The 15,549-nt window shown below is 43.0% G+C and overlaps 1 protein-coding gene across 4 annotated transcripts; it reads right to left on the bottom strand.

Moving 5' to 3' along the window:
• Positions 1 to 7,945: 7,945 nt before the first annotated feature.
• Positions 7,946 to 15,467, bottom strand: LOC308183459 (uncharacterized protein). Of its 4 annotated transcripts, none has more exons than XM_080569560.1 (7): positions 14,657 to 15,467; positions 13,906 to 14,001; positions 12,623 to 12,943; positions 11,374 to 11,428; positions 10,534 to 10,637; positions 10,240 to 10,292; positions 7,946 to 9,602 (listed from the first exon to the last, which is right to left on the bottom strand). In XM_080569560.1, the coding sequence occupies exons 1-7, from the start codon at positions 14,697 to 14,699 to the stop codon at positions 9,339 to 9,341; spliced, it is 936 nt and encodes a 311-aa protein (XP_080425686.1). In that variant the 5' UTR covers positions 14,700 to 15,467; the 3' UTR covers positions 7,946 to 9,338. The 4 variants fall into 4 exon arrangements, with proteins under 4 accessions (XP_080425686.1, XP_080425687.1, XP_080425688.1 ...); XM_080569561.1 differs by having other exon boundaries at positions 12,623 to 12,772; XM_080569562.1 differs by lacking the exons at positions 13,906 to 14,001; positions 14,657 to 15,467 and adding an exon at positions 13,653 to 13,764 and having other exon boundaries at positions 12,623 to 12,772.
• Between the last annotated feature and the right edge of the window lie 82 nt (positions 15,468 to 15,549).

Raw genomic sequence — 15,549 nt, 5'->3', positions numbered from 1 at the left:
CGGACATGGAAGGAACCTTCCCTTGGAGGAGAAGTGGATGAACAGGGAAGGAAACTTGCTTCTCCCCAGCAAGAGCTGTGGTAAAAAGCAGAGCTTCATCCTCCTCTGTGGGACTGTAGAGCCAAGCTGCCATATCGCTCAGCAGCTGCCGGTCATATGTACCACACATAGATGGTTATCAAAACTATCGTTTAATACAGCTTTTGCAGTGGCATTGAGTTGCCACTGAATGCCAGAGTGAGAGATTTTATATAAACACGAAAAAATAAGCAGGCTGTCTGCCAGACAGCTTTCACTTTCAGAGCCGTTGAACGCCTGACTAACAAAAACAAGAGACGCAAAGGGCAATTATTTTAGAACTATTTGTGTAGTCATGCACAAATACAAGCAACAGAAAAACACTTGGACAGAGGATAAAAACTGAACAGCAACGAAACACTCCATCCACACTGAAAGAAAATCAGTGATGTTTTGATCAACTCCCATGTGTGTTTGAGGGAGAGAACCAAGAACAATTTGTCAGAAAAAAAAAAAAAAAAGAAAAAAAAAGTGGGTTTGGCACTGTAAGTATCTTCTTTGACTCCACAAGTTCACTCTCATGGGTAGAGAGAATGTTACAAGCAGTCAACAGGAAGTTAAAGGTTAGCGATCTTTCTCTGTGCTTTTTTTCAATTGAGTCTGCCAGCAGAAAAAGGAAACAGAGGGGTGGGGAAATCAAGGGCACTAATCAAGAATTGTCCCTTTGGTAAAGACCACTTGCCTCCCTCTTTTCCTTCTTGCTCACTACTACTTTGAGAAGATGCTGACCTCTTTTGGTTGTGAAGTGTAACACAACATCTCACTGAGAAAAACGGGAAGCGGTCCTTGCTTTGGCAATGGGTCTTCGAAAGAGTTAGAAGTCACAAAAGAGACTCGAAGGCTTGCTTCTGCCTAAGAAAAATGTAATAGAAAGTGTTTCCTTAGGTGCTGAAAATAAAATGAAAATATGCAGAAACTGATCCCTAAATTAAAAAAGATGTCATTCAAATGCTGCAGACATCAGCATGGGTTAACTACAGCAGGTTAGAAGGGTGCGTGCTCTCTTGTGTGCTTGCCAGAGAACAGTATGAAATGCAGTCTTAAGCTACTTAAAGCACTTTTCCTTTCGATTTTGTTATGGAGAAAGGGACTTAGATCCATTTCCAGTGACCAGCTCAGAAAAGCATTGTTTGGGAAGTATCCAAGTCTTTAGCCCGGCCTCTCACTTAGCTCCAGGGAAGCCAAAAGGGGAGAGCAGGGATGGGTACAGAGCAACCAGGCAGCGTTCTGGCACCAACTGCTCTGCCCACCATCCAGCAGCAGCTCTAGAGCTACAGGCAGCTGAGGATGCTGGAGCAGGCTCCAGCCTGCTGGAAGAGGCAGTCCCCACGTGCTGTAAGATGAGCTGTCGGGGAAGAAGACTGGCGTGGCTGAACAGGGAACTTTTGCTGAGTCTCCAGGAGAAAAAAGAGAGTTTATGTCCAGTGGTAGAAGGGACAGGCAAGTTCAGGAGAGAACAAGGAAGTTGCCAGCATATGCAGAGAAAAAAACAGGAAAGCTAAAGCCAAGCATGAGCTCAACCTGGCCACTACGGTAAAAGAAAACAAAAAAAAATGTTTTTACAAATCTATTAACAGTAAGAGGAGGGGCAAGGAGAATCTCCATCCTTTACTGGATGCGGTGGTGAACATGACTACTGAGGACAGGGAAAAGGCTGAGGCTCTTAATGCCTTCTTTATATCTGTCTTTGATAGTCAGACCAGTTATCCTTGGGGTACTCAGCCTCCCGACCTGGAAGTCTGGGATGGGGAGCAGAAGAAGCCCCCCACAGTTCAGGTGGAAGCAGTTAGAGACCTGCTGCTCCACCTGGACTGTCACAAGTCTATGGGGCCCGAAGGAATCCACCCGAGGGTGTTGAGGGAGCTGGCGGATGTGATTGCTGGGCCGCTTTCCATCATCTATCAGCGGTCACAGTCATTTGGAGAGGTCCCAGATGACTGGAGAGTTGCTAATGTGGCACCCATCTGTAAGAAGGGTCACGAGGAGGATCTGGGGGACCACAGGCCTGTCAGCCTGACCTTGGTGCCAGGAAAGGTGATGGAACAGGTCATCTTGAATGCAATCATACAGCATCTGCAGGACAACTGGGGGGTCAGGCCCAGTCAGCATGGGTTCATGAAAGGCAAGTCCTGCCTGACCAACCTCATCTCTTTCTGTGACTGGGTGGCCTGCTTGGTGGATGAGGGAAAGGCTGTTGAGAACATCTACCTAGCCTTCAGCAAGGCCTTTGACATGGTCTCCCACGGTATTCTCCTGGAGAAGCTGGCGGCCCATGGCTTGGACAGGTACACTCTTTGCTGGGTTAAAAACTGACGGCTGAGGGATCTGGGGGTGTTTAGTCTGGAGAAGAGGAGGCTCAGGGGAGACCTTACTGCTCTCTGCAACTACCTGAAAGGAAGGTGTGGGGAGCTGGGGGTCGGCCTCTTCTCGCAGATAACCGGAGATAGGACTAGAGGAAATGGCATCAAGCTGCAACAGGGGAAGTTCAGGTTGGAAATGAGGAGACATTTTTTCTCAGAAAGAGTGGTCAGGCATTGGGACGGGTTGCCCAGGGAGGTGGTGGAGTCACTGTCCCTGGGGGTGCTCAAGGAGAGGTTGGACGTGGTGCTTAGGGACATCGTTTAGTGGGTGATAGCGGTGGTAGGGGGAACAGTTGGACCAAGTGATCTTGGAGGACTTTTCCAACCTTAGTGATTCTGCGTTTCTATGAAAGAGGAAGAAAATGGCCCAGGGCCACAGTCTTCCCCCAGACCTCCAAATCCCCCCCGTTACCCTCCACTCCTCCTGTATCTCCTCCCTTCCATTATGCTGTAAGTCTTCCTGACAGCTCTGCCCTCATTCCCTATGCCTTCATGACTGATGATGTTCCTGATCAGCAACTTTTAAGGGCTGCTCGTTTTGTGTTGGCCCAACATTGAAAAGCAGCTTGATAATACCAAGCAAGTTTGCTCATTCACCTGGCCAGCACAATGTGGCAAGATCTCTAACACCCTTCCATTTAATGCCAGGAGGGTGGACAGACTGCGTAATGCAAGAAGCGTGCACGTCCCTAGGGTCAATCAAGATCAGTGAAGAAAGAAGACACCATGCTGAAAACCAGGGCAGGTACTGAAGAAAATACCCTATTTATTTCTTTGAACTCAGTCTGCCTCTCAAACCAGCTGCTTGTAGGTGGAGGCACAGCGTTTGCTGCTAGAGACAGAATCCCAGAATCACAGGATGTTAGGGATTGGAAGGGACCTTGAAAGATCACCTAGTCCCATCCCCCCGACTGATGGAGGGAACTGGGCCTCCCACCATGGGTTCTCCTTGGGTGGGTGCTGCTCTGTGACACCTCTGCTTGGGTGGTGGAGAAAGCCTCCATTTTTCCGGATGGCCAGAAGCATTCCCTTGCCAAATCAACAAGGCTAAGGAGGTAACCAAGGCATTGTTACAAGAAATAATACCGAGATTTGGGTTCCTGTGGTAATTTTATCAGATCGTTTCATCACTTTGTTGCTTTGTAATTACAGCTTTAATTAGCATGTCTGATGCAACTTTTGATGCTAACATACATGTCTCACTTGTGAAGAACGTTGTATCTAGGGAAATAGAGACCAACATTCAGAAAATTTGGGAACATACCAAAGCTCTCCATCAAGTATCTCAGGATGGAGCTACTTAGGAACTCCAAGAGTTGTGGGATAAATTAACCTCATGGTTGCCCAATGTCACCTGGCTAAAACAATTATTTGTATTATTCTGTTGCCGAAGTGTTTTATATTTTGTAGTAAGAATGTCCTAACCGACTACGAATCCTGGAAAAAGCATCAACTTCATCAGAAGATAGAATCAGGAAAATACTTTAGAAAGTCCTTAGAAAAAGAGAGTATTTTGCAGAAACAAGTAAAAGAATTTACTAACGGTTTAGAAAATGGGGGGTTGAAGTAAGGAATAGATGCTAAAGGGTTAACTGTAGAACTATAGCAGGTCTGGAGAGGCCACCCCATGCTGATTTTGCAAGTTTTAGTTAACACAGATGTATATTGTAAACTAATCACAAGGGCAGGACTGAGGCAGGATAGTTCTGGAAGATAAGGGATTTCTATAGCCCAGGCCATTGTGAACACTAGTTAGCAAGAAAAGAAAAGCGATAAAACGGGCAGATAGCACATTCCCTGTTAAGCAAGAACGGGTTCAGACGAGTTTTACGACTGAAGTGAAAAGTCCATAGTGAGGAAGACATACAGCCTTCATCCCGAACACCCCGGCCCACGACCACAAGGTGGCACTGAGCGTGCGCAATTGGGAGGATTTAAAGGCGGAGACAATGGAAATGATTTCTCGGAACTCATTGTAATAAAACCGCCCTTTTGGGGAGAGGTTATGAATATGTATAGGCGTTCCCTTACCGGTGTAACTCCTGCTGTATAAATACAGGATGAACTACTGTGGCGGGTGCGCACGATTGTGGTGGGGCGACCCTGTGTGCTACCCAGCGCTGAATAAACACACCTACTTTACAACTTTGCAGGTTGTGGAGTATGTTTATATGTTGTGGAGTCTGATTACAGGTTGGGGGGTCTGTTTACAGGTTGGGGAGTCTGCTTCCCGCACTTCACCATCTTGTCCCGCCTTTCCCTCACGGGCTGAGGCAGCCTCAAGATGGCGACTGTGGGGTGGCCTGCGTGGAGGCACTGGGTTGCGTGAGGGAGGGCCGCAGGCAGCATGGAGGGAGGCTCAGCCCTCAGCTCTGGGGCTGGGGAAGGTGCTGAGACCCTCCTGGAGTGGCCTCGCTGGTCTGGAGAAGGGGAGGAAGGCTGCCTTGCCCTGGCCAGCGTGCCTTTTGTGTGTGCTTCGAGTGTTAGGTGAATCTCTGGGTTGTGAGCAAAGAAGGTGCACGCTAATTAGAACGGTAATTTTTGATGCAAACAAAATAAAGGGAAATATATCCTGAAGTCACACTGTCCTGCTTCCTTAGCTAGCCAGTTCCTGCATGTCCATTGTCATAATGCTCAGGGTGACATTTCAGTCTCTTTCATGCTTGTCGCAGGAGTCATTGTACACCTTGAATAATTATCCCTGAAAGGTTGTGCAGAAGAATCCAGTGTTAATGCAGAAGGGAGTGTCCTGCAGGTGCAGTGATGGAATTTGTTCAGCGTTCCCTAAGTGTAAGAGATGACCGTCTAACTTCATGTTACCCAAATGCTCTTCTTTCCCAGACATTCGTTCCTTTATATTCCTGGTTATTGTCCAGAAAGGTGGTTTATTCTTGTCCCCAAACTCTAGTATCATGCCATTATCTTTTTTTTTTTTTTTTTTTTTTTTTTTTTGCCAAATACAATTGAATGGAGACCATTAAAAAGAGCTTTTTTGTTTTGGTGCAAAAGGAAGTTTTCCTCATAAGAGGATTGAGCAGGCTTTCGAAGGTTTAAGAAATACTCAGCTTCCATGTCTGCCTACTAATACCTCTCAGACATACTTGCTTTTCCTTCCACGTGTGCTGCTCAGGCTCTCTCAACGGTATTGGAACTTCAATGTTAACAGTGATAAAGTAAATACTTTTATCAAGCCTGAGGTCCTGCACTGTCAGGCAATCTTTTTGTGTGGTATCAGCAAGTAGTTGTATGTTATCATAGCTCTTGTGCATGTTTAGAGTTTGCAAAGGTCTTTGGGATAACAGCCATATAAATAAATAAATAAACATGTTCAGCCTATTCCATTTCCTGTGTTTTGGGGATGTACTCTGTTTTAGAAGAGATACACCAAACTTCACTGGTATTCATAGACAGATATGGTAGACATGATAGATATTCATAGATATGCTTGAAAGAACTGTAAGCACTCCTGTGGTTCCTGGAGCCTGGTTCTACCCTCGCTGGTGCAGAAGCAGCTCTCTGCTAGAAGAGGTTGAGAGCACATGTGAGCATCACCAGCTGGCAATGAGCAGAACAAAAGGGGCAAGTTTTGCCCCAAGCACTGTTGTGTTTCTTTCTCCTGTGCTGGATGCCTTAACAGTGTTTTCCATGTGAATCAACTGTGGGTGAAGTTTCTATGCTGTGAAACAGCATGGGGAGAAGTTCCTATATCTGCTAATCTTGGGCTAATCATGGTTGCCAGGATCCTGTTTTTTGTTCCTTATCTTTCCTTTCTTCTATTCTATATTTTGCAGTTGCTGGGGATGGGAGAGAAGTAAGGCATGAAGTAGAGAACAATCTAACAGGTATTCTAGAGTGAATAGAATAAATAAAACTTTGTATGACTAACGTGAAGTGGATACGGTTGATAAGTGTTGGATTTTCTCTGTTCTTTAGGTTTCTCATGCAAGAACACATTGCTGATTCTTTCTATTTTGAGGAGGTAGAGACAAACATGTTCCAAAAGTGTTCTCATGTTTACGTGATTTCCAGAGGAAAAGGAAAGCTATGAAGGAGCCAACTTAATTTTGTCTAGCAGGAGACTCCTTGATCTCTATAGTTTTGCTCTCAAGCAATATAATCCAAAATTTAGTTTGCTTTCCTTGTTTGTTTTTTTTTTTCCTTTTTTTTTTTTTGTGGGTCTTTCAGGACATGGAGCAGAACTGGATGATTTACATAGTAGCTAATAAAACATTATGCTTTTCATGTCGTTTGCTCAAATCTTTGTGGTTTCTCATGCATATGGCAAATTTTACCCAATTTGCAAAACTGCTGCTGGAAGGCATTTAGATGGCATCGTACTATGATGACTGTAGCAGAATCTCTAGAGTATAATTGATTATATGATTGCTCTGTTCTTATAGTCCGCTTAGGGCAAGAGCCCTTTGTAGTGAGCAGATGAAGCTGCCTAGCCATTAGTCATATGGATATACTTCTACTACCTATTCGAGATGAAAACAGTCCTCTTAGTGGACAAAGTGGACAAAGAAGAAACAAATATTTCAGGGTAGGCTGCAGAGAATGTTTAGATTTGGGATGAGTTTTAACTACACCTCCTGGAAAAGGACAGAGGAGATGTCTGGAGGCACTGGAGTGGAAAGTATTGACAGATAGCCTCAGTCTTAGAAAAAAATCTCCTGTCCTCTTACATCCTGTCCACTGTGCCCTACCTATCTCATATGCCCAGTTCCTAGAATGTTGCAAATTTATTTCCTGCTACCGTCAAATGAAAGATAAGCTGGGAGGATATGTGAGACATTAGCCACGTGCAACTCTACATCGCTATTCAGCAGCTAATACAGAGCAGGGTCACTGAGTAGATGTTTCTGTCAGGCTTATCTGAAGACACGTTCAGGTTTGTAATGTCCCAGATGTCCAGAGGCTGCTTGTACACAACTTAGAATGCTCCTGAATTCAACAGCTGGCTATAGCAGAAGTGGATAAGTGTGCTGCTGATGCTAAGTACCAAATGTGCCAATGCAAATTAGTTGTTCCAACAATGCTGCCTTTGTTGTAGGCAGGTCAAATGACTAGCAAGTCTCCTTCATTTACACAGAGGGAAAATACCTGTAAGATGTTACAAATTTGGAAAGATTTGAGAATATTTCTTGTGTCTTTTTTTTAAAACAGCCAGTTACGTATTTGTGTTTTGTGACAGAGGACTGGTGCAATCTGTAGAGATAAACTATACCTAGAAACACCCTCGATTTCACCATATGATATCAGGTTATCTACAGCTTTGTAGACCAGAAGTGTGTACCAATAAGCCTTGCTATCATGACTTAGTTGTTTAACTTCTATTCTTTAAAGATCTGAGGCCTTCAGGGCCTTTATTGTGTGTGTCATTGCCTAGGTGAAGAATTTATGCATAAATAGTTTAATTGCATTCAAAGAATCAAAGAGGTTAAATAAGGAATAGAGTTTGTATATTGAAGCTTATTATATTAATTGTCTTTCCTGGTGTGTGTAATTCAGACCTTAATGGTATGGTCCCCACACAAATGCTTTTGCTGTCTCAGAAATGCCCCAAAACGTAAGGGCGTCAGTCAGTAAGTCTTGAGGCAGTTAGTGAAGGCAGTGGTGAGAAAGAAAGAAAAAAAAAGAAGCAAGAAGAGAAAACAGGAAGTCAGTACAGGAAGTGAAGGATGCAATCATGTAAGCCTGTTTAGGAAGGGAAAAAATGATTTTGTTAGCTATTATTTTATGTTATTTTAGTTTTATTTTTTAGATAATTTGCAATAGAGAGACAAAATAATCTCAGATACAGTTGTAAAGTGCCTGATGTCCTGTAGCCAAATCAGACCAGGCAACAGAAGTTCCTTCTTCTCTCCCCTCTCCTCGCTCCATCTCTCTGTCCTCAGAACTGGACCAGAACCCACAGGCAAGATGAAGTTTACATTTACATGATATGATTCGTGGACATCTCTGCCTTTCCACATTCCTTTTTTTCCATGCCACACAGTACCTAAGCTGGTGCTTCTTCCAACCTTAATATCAACAAATTAAAGCCATTTTTGTGTCTTATTCAGCAGCTTTGGGCCCAACTCACAGGATTAAGATGAGAATTTTAGCTGAGTTTTGGGATTTATCCATAATCCTTAGTGGATGTTTGTACATATCACTATGATAGCAGGATTCAGGAATTTGATCAAAATGTGTGTAATATGTAGTACAGTCAAGACAGATTTATACTGTAGCATGAGTGTAGCATTAATAAACAAGCACGGAAGGGAGGAAATCCAAAGTTATACATACAGTCTAAAATCTGCACTTGTGTGTTCAAACTGAAGACATATAATGTAGACAAATTTTTCAACAAAACTAAACATGTTTCCTTGACTCTCTGAAATACATGAAACAATTTTACCTGCTAAAATTCAGCAGATGCTTTACCACTTCGCTGATTTGGACCTAATAAGCATGGGCAATAATTAACATTTTATATGCAACTATTTATATGTGTTGTTGAAGTTAAAACTCTAGAAGGAAGTGTCATGCTCCCGTATCTCAAAGCCCATTGCTGGATGTGGCACTGGATCTGTTGCCACGACAGAGAATCTGTTTCCTGTATTTGGGTTTAGAGTCGTTCATTGTTTAAAAATAGAGTAATTTAGAGAAAGCAAATATACTACAGCCTTCCACTACGTTTACTTACTAATAGCTGAATTGTGATGCTGCACTATTGGAAAATTGTGGTTATTTTTTCAGGGAGGGTTTGTGCATCCATGTGTCTCATCCTTTCAGCAGCTTTCATCCGGGCAATCCTGTGTGTACCCAGCTTCAGCAGCTGGTTACAAATGGATTGTTTCTAAGCCCAGTTCAGCAAAATTCTATGAATAAACCCAAGGCTTTGTGCTGCTTCGTTTAGGTGAACCTGTTTTTCTCTTTTTCAATTCCGGAATGTGGAGCTGTGGCTCTGAAGAAAACAGTAGCATATTCTACAGGCCCTGAGAAAACTGAGTTCCCTGGTGGTTCTTCAAGGTGGAAGAGAACTTTTGGTGAAGGCTGTACATTGACATATGTAACATCTTCAGGCTTTGGTGGAGGTTGGTGCCTTAAGACAGCATATGTTGTGCAGTCATTCTTATCCCCATCTGAAGTTCTACTTGCTTTTTTTCTTCCATCCTTCTGAAAAGGCGTGAAGAGTGAGAAGTTGAAAAGGAATTCACCATTTTTTGGTTATGAATATTAGTCTCAGCTCACTTGAAATTACAGATATTTTCGCCTCATATCATGAAGCTGGGGAAGAGGGGAGAGGATGCTGGAGAAAAAAGAAAGCGTGCTCAGAGAAGTTTGGGAAACTTCTTTTACACCAAACTCTGCTTCCTAAGTCTTAAGGGACTGGGTAGAAAGGCGCAGCAACAGTTAACACACAGAATATTTAGGGGGGTTGCGGCTAGCAGATTTTTCCTTTGATGAGAAACTTTGTTGACCTTACTAAAGGTTCAAGGCCAGCGAACTTTCAAAATTATATATTGCTTTTTTTTTTTTTTCTGAGTGTTGTAAATAAAAACATGCAGAGGGGTTATGACTTAGCCAAATAACCGAGTCAGGTTGTGTCTGCTCTGCAGCCACATGTGGGCAATCACAAACACAGACTGCTGGCTGCAGTCTGCTAGCTTGAGCGGATGCTACGTGTTCGCTGTAGGATGTGTGGTATCGTGTGCTTTGTAATCGCCTTGAGTGGTAAGCACAGAGCCAGCATCTCTGCGTGACAGAGATCAAACAAAGCACCAGGAATGAGGGATTTCTGATGCTCTCTTACCTGCAGCACTCCTTTTCTGAAATCAGGATGTCTGCTAAAGTCCATCCCTTTTCCTGCCGCAAATAACAGAATCTCCTTTGAGTGCAGAACCACGCCTTTACCTTTTCATCTTAAAAATGATTGCCCCCACTCTTCCGTCCCTGACATTTAGCTCACATGTTGCATTTCTCTCAGCTTGGTCTTGTTTCCTCCCTTTGCAATGATACTACAAATAAACCTTACTGGCATTCAGGGTAGTGTGAAACCAGGTCCTAGGGGCAGGAAAAAATAGAGAAGAGGATTAGAGAGCTTTACCTGCCCTTTTCCTTCTGATGTAGCTGGTGACAAGGAGGGTAACAGTAGCAATAAGGGCAGTTGTAGCCAGGAAGGAACTCAGCACCATGACAGTATAACGAGTCCTGCAAGGAAAAGCATGGTATCTCCATTACTATTTACAGCATGAGAGGTGATTAGGCTAATTTGGAAGGGGATTTTGTGTGTTGGAAAATGGAGTATGGTTCCAGGATAAAAATTCAGCGTGCTGTCTCTAAACAAGTTTGGTTCTGGGTGGTCAGTACTGGTGTACAGACACAAAGGATCCATCTCAGCTGTATTTTCTTTGGCACTTGGCAAGCCTGGGGCATATTCAGAAGCTTGAAATCTCTTCCTGCAATCAGCTGCCGTGCTACTAGAGCTCAAAGGCATCCCTCATAAGGATGCAGTTGCCCTTCTCATGATCTGTCTTTGATCAGGACCATTATGAGGGTCTCTTTTGATCAGGTCTGGTAATAACTCTCATCTAACATGCCGTGTGGTTTAGATGGGGTTGGTCTTAGGCTGGTCTGCTTGTACCAGAGGCAGAATCATTGTAGCATTGCACAGGCCATATGGTTGTCCCTTTTAACCGTGTAGAAAGGAAGGATGCAGTTAAATCGGGCATCTTCAAGAGACCTCTCCTGGTGCTCCTGAAACCAATAGGAGACTTCTGCAGCTTTTTATGGGACTTGGGGAGGTTGGTCCAAACCCCATGGCAGAGAAACGGAAGCCTACGTGTATGTGTGCATGTGAAAGTTTCAGCTGTTTGTGACAGCACCCCTCAAATCCTGCACTGCATCCAGAATGCCACGATTAGAGCCTGGGAATCTTTGCTTTTACCTCTGGTCCTTTTTGCTGGCATCTGTGGGGCTGGCATCCAGTTTCCAGTTTTCCCCTTGAAAAAAAACCACAAGAGCAGGTGATTTTCCCACATTGATCCATCCTTGGTGACTTTCTCTCATGCTTAAAAATCCTGCTTTGCAGGTTGATAGGATGCTCTGGAGTTATTGCTTGTTTGTTACCCATGACATTGTGCACAAGAATATTCCTCCTGTGCTATTTACCCGCAGAAGAAGGTTTATTAATGCAGCAGAGTCACTGGAATGGGATCATCCAGTTTCTCAAGAAGGATCTGGGAGTTTTGTTTAGGTTGTTCAATAGTACCTATTATCAATGAATCTAAATGAAAACATCAGGTGTAGGCCCAGCCAGACAGCTAGTAGCTAGCTGGACAGGAACAGACATCCTGTGAGTCCAGTTTACTTCCCTTTGGATTATAGTCCTCTGTGTTTTTTTTTGTTGTTTGTTTTTTTTTTTTCATTCTTGCAAAATATTTCCTACTGAATTTCATCATGCCTTGGAAAACCTACTTATTTGATGATTATATCACGTGCGGAGGGGCAAAAGACTGGTGGTTTCTGCTTCCCTTATAAGTTTGGGTTCTGTGACAAATCAAAGGAAAGCTACTGTCGGGGTTAAGTTTTGTAGAAGGTAAGCCATGAAAATTCATACAATTTTAGAAACTGATGTAAAAATTGAGTTGCAATTGAATGCTGTTAGAAAGGAAGCATTTTAGAAAAAAAATATCTTGTGATCTTTTTCTTAAAAAAGAAATCTTGTGATTTCCCCTTTCCCTCCACATTTTTCAGTTGTCAGAAAAATCAAATAGCTTCCACCAAGCATCTTCTGTTTTGCTGCTTTCTGCACCAGCTAAAAGCAGAAGAAGTAAAGTTTGAAAGCAAATAGAAAAGTTTATTAATGAACAGTTATAAAAAGGTGAACTCAGGTGGAAATTCAGGTAAATGTTCAGATCTCTTGGAGTCTGTTTCATCCGCTGATGTGAATGTTAAATTTCATTAGTCAATGAAGCCAAACCAGACTGCCTCCCTCCCAAGAACTGGCTGCAATTTCTACCATTAGTATGTATCAAAAAATCTGTGTAAGAAAGGAAATTCAGGAATTATCTGTGTCTCAGGAAATTTCAAGGCTCAGAAGAGAGCTCTTTAACGTTGACCTGGAGTCTTTCTTGTCAAGTACTAAGAAACTGCTGACTTTTAGAAGATCATCATTAATTCTTTGATTAACTCACCCAAAACTTTCAGCATGATCCTCTTCAGTAGTTTGTTTCTCCCCTGGAAATGGCTCTCAAGATGGTATTCGCCTGAGTCATTAAGCTGGAGATTTTTCAGCCACACTCTAATCATTTTCCTTGTGAAGTCATTCATCATTTCAGTCCTTCCTACTTTAATGATACTTTGATCAGCGTTAGCTCTGATAATAGGTTGACATCTAGCTCGGGACACCATTTTGCACCACATAAAATGCTGAAGCTTCCCAACGTTGGCTGTCACAGAATAGGAGCAATGAAGGAACAGGGATTTCCCTTTTTTTGCAAATATTGTTACAGGTTCTAAAGACAACAGAGTGGTGATTCGTCAGAGGGGCAAAAGACAGGAAAATGCAATCCCCACAACAGCACACATCTCACCCAACAAAGGAGCAGAGCAAACACCAGCACAAAGAGAACTGGCAGAAGACGTGGAAGTTACCGGCCCTGGTATCAAGTTCCAGGGCTGTCATTGCTGTCAAATTCCCCAGCTGCTGTGACATGGAGCTACCTCTGCGCTGTGTTCAGTTTAGGAGGGTGTTGCTCCATCTCTCAAGTCAGCTACTTGAGTTATCAAAGCCTTTCTATGTGAAAGGGCTCTGTGTCTGGGAAATGCTTTTAACAAAATGGAAGATTTTGTACAAAAAAAAAAAAAGTATTTTTTTTTTAGTTTTCATCAACTTGTCTGTCCCAAACCTAAACCCATTTGTTTCTGATGAGTATAATCCCACAAAATTTTGTTATTTTTTTTGATGGTAATTTTTTAAATAATGATTTCTTTCCCTTTGATGCTTTTTGATTTCATATGGAAAAAATAATTTCTTGGCCATTTCTGCCTCTAGATACATGCAGATATATATTATGGTTTCTTATTGCCCTTGATAATCTCTAGTGGAATCTCTGTGACTAGATACACCATACTTTGCTATGGAAAAAAAACTGGAAATGACGCATCATTCTTGATTTATTTTGGTTGTCTCCCACCCGGTGCTCTGTTGACCTCATAGCTCACCCTTAGGTGAAACCATCATCTGTATTCTTTGCAGCAAAATTTGCTTCAGATCTACCCAGACTCCACACTGGTATGTGCCAGAATCCGCTCTTCGAAGTGCTGCCATGATAACAGAAAACCAGCCGCCTCCAAAGTCTTTCAGCTGAACGGTGCCGTGCACGGTTAGGATTAATCCCTTCTTCTGAAGGGAAACTCAAGGGTAAGACTGGACAATATCTTTCTGATAGCTCCTTGCACCAGAATTTCTACTCACGTAAATGCTTGTGCACATCATATGAACAGTTAGCTCTGAAGGAGTCTCCCTCTACATGCAGAAACACGTGTGTGTCCTCTCCTGGCATGCATGATCCTTTCAAAAAAAAACGAAAATTGATGCTAGAACTAATCTCAGCTTAGTGTGCCACTTTTTCTTACGTTATACCACTAATACCGCTGGGACTGTGAGAAGAGTTATTTAACTCTGCAGGTTTGCATAAATAAACATCCATGCCTAGCCTAGAAAAAGGGAGCCACTACCCTTTTTCCATTGTTATTCAGATTGTTCCTCTCTGTGGACTCAGTATTTATTGGCAGTAAGAAAGCAAACAGCAGCTAGCCTGTCTGACATTGCTCACAATACCTCATCCATCACGTATCTGGAGAAAGCAACACAGATTCCCCTCCCCATATGCTAGGTGATTTCAGACTAAGAATGCTTCAGTGGTGGGAGAGAAAGGTCTAAGAAGGTCAGAGGTTGCCAAGTATCCCTCATAAAATTAATTTCTGGACAAACTAACAAACTACTGTAAAGAAAAATGAGAAGCCAAAAGCTTGTATAATTAAAATAAGCACATTTCAGGCTGAATATGTCCTCCCCTTGTAGTCCCTCATTGACATCTGGCAGTCTTATTCTGTGTCTGGCCATAGATGGCCTGAATAAAAAGTGCAAATAAGAGTGTGCAGTGCACACAACAGCACAGAAAGTACCCTGTTCCCTGGAGAAATAAGAAGTCTCTGAGCCTTACCTGGTAGTGCCAGCAAGAGCAGCAGGGCTGGAAAACCGCCCATTCTGAAGTACAAAGTGGTTTAGGGCACGGAGAAAAAAATTATCCCAGATCTTCTTTATCACTGAGGAATTCTCTGGTGTAGAGGAAGCTAACTTGCTTTGTCATTTACAGTCATCTGCTGCCTAGTGATGCCAGTTTGGAGTCACTAAGAACATCTTTTAACCACAGTCTTAATATTACTTCCCATGTGGGAAGGCTGCACCATGTTTACTGGCTGGTTTTTTGCTTTAAGTATATTGTTTTCTAGATAGCCGTATTTAGCAACCATGCTGTGTGGCTGTGAAAGAAACGGATATTTTTGGTCTCTAGGGCCACCTTGATATACTACAGAGCAGCTTTCAGTAGGATGTGTTCATTCTTCCTGCTGTTTTGCACATAGATGCAAGTTTTGTATCCTTGTTCCCAAAGAGCTTGTACAGTGCTAGAGAACAAGCATTACATTCCCCCAACATCACGGAAGCAGTGGGCAGCCTTGTATGAGGTTTCTCAACAGGTTAGATCTGGAATTAGGACCTAAGCCTCCTGGCTAGAGCTGTGATTCCCTTGCTTTACTGCTCATCTCTACACTGGGCACTACAGTGCCACCCAGGAATGTTAAAGCTAGATTTGCGTTAGTACAGCTGCAGTGCTGTGTGGCTGTATACGGGCTAATTTACCCTGTGGAAGCAGAGGAAATTAATTTAGAGCACAACCATGAACAGCCTGGTCTGGTTTTGGAATCTAAATGGAGCTCATCTAAACAGTGCTAAATGCACCTTGACCTGCCAACCTGCCCAGGTGTCCTGGGGCACTTCTGTACACTATAAACGTGCCGGCATGTTCTAAGTGTTACCGTTTGTCTGGGTGATGTA

This window comes from Anser brachyrhynchus, assembly GCF_964034855.1.
Source record: "Anser brachyrhynchus genome assembly, chromosome: 27".
In the NCBI taxonomy this organism is placed as follows: Eukaryota; Metazoa; Chordata; class Aves; order Anseriformes; family Anatidae; genus Anser; species Anser brachyrhynchus.
This window is presented reverse-complemented; position numbering and strand designations above follow the sequence as displayed.

What these genes read in the sequence shown, in the direction of transcription:
- LOC308183459 (XM_080569560.1), bottom strand. Translation starts at nt 14,699, where the DNA reads ATGGGCGGTTTTCCAGCCCTGCTGCTCTTGCTGGCACTACCAG. An exon ending in GATCATGCTGAAAGTTTTGG is followed by an intron (nt 11,429 to 12,622) that starts GTGAGTTAATCA and finishes TTTTTTTTCAAG; the next exon opens with GGGAAAACTGGAAACTGGAT. An exon ending in GCCAGCAAAAAGGACCAGAG is followed by an intron (nt 10,638 to 11,373) that starts GTAAAAGCAAAG and finishes TTTTCCTTGCAG; the next exon opens with GACTCGTTATACTGTCATGG.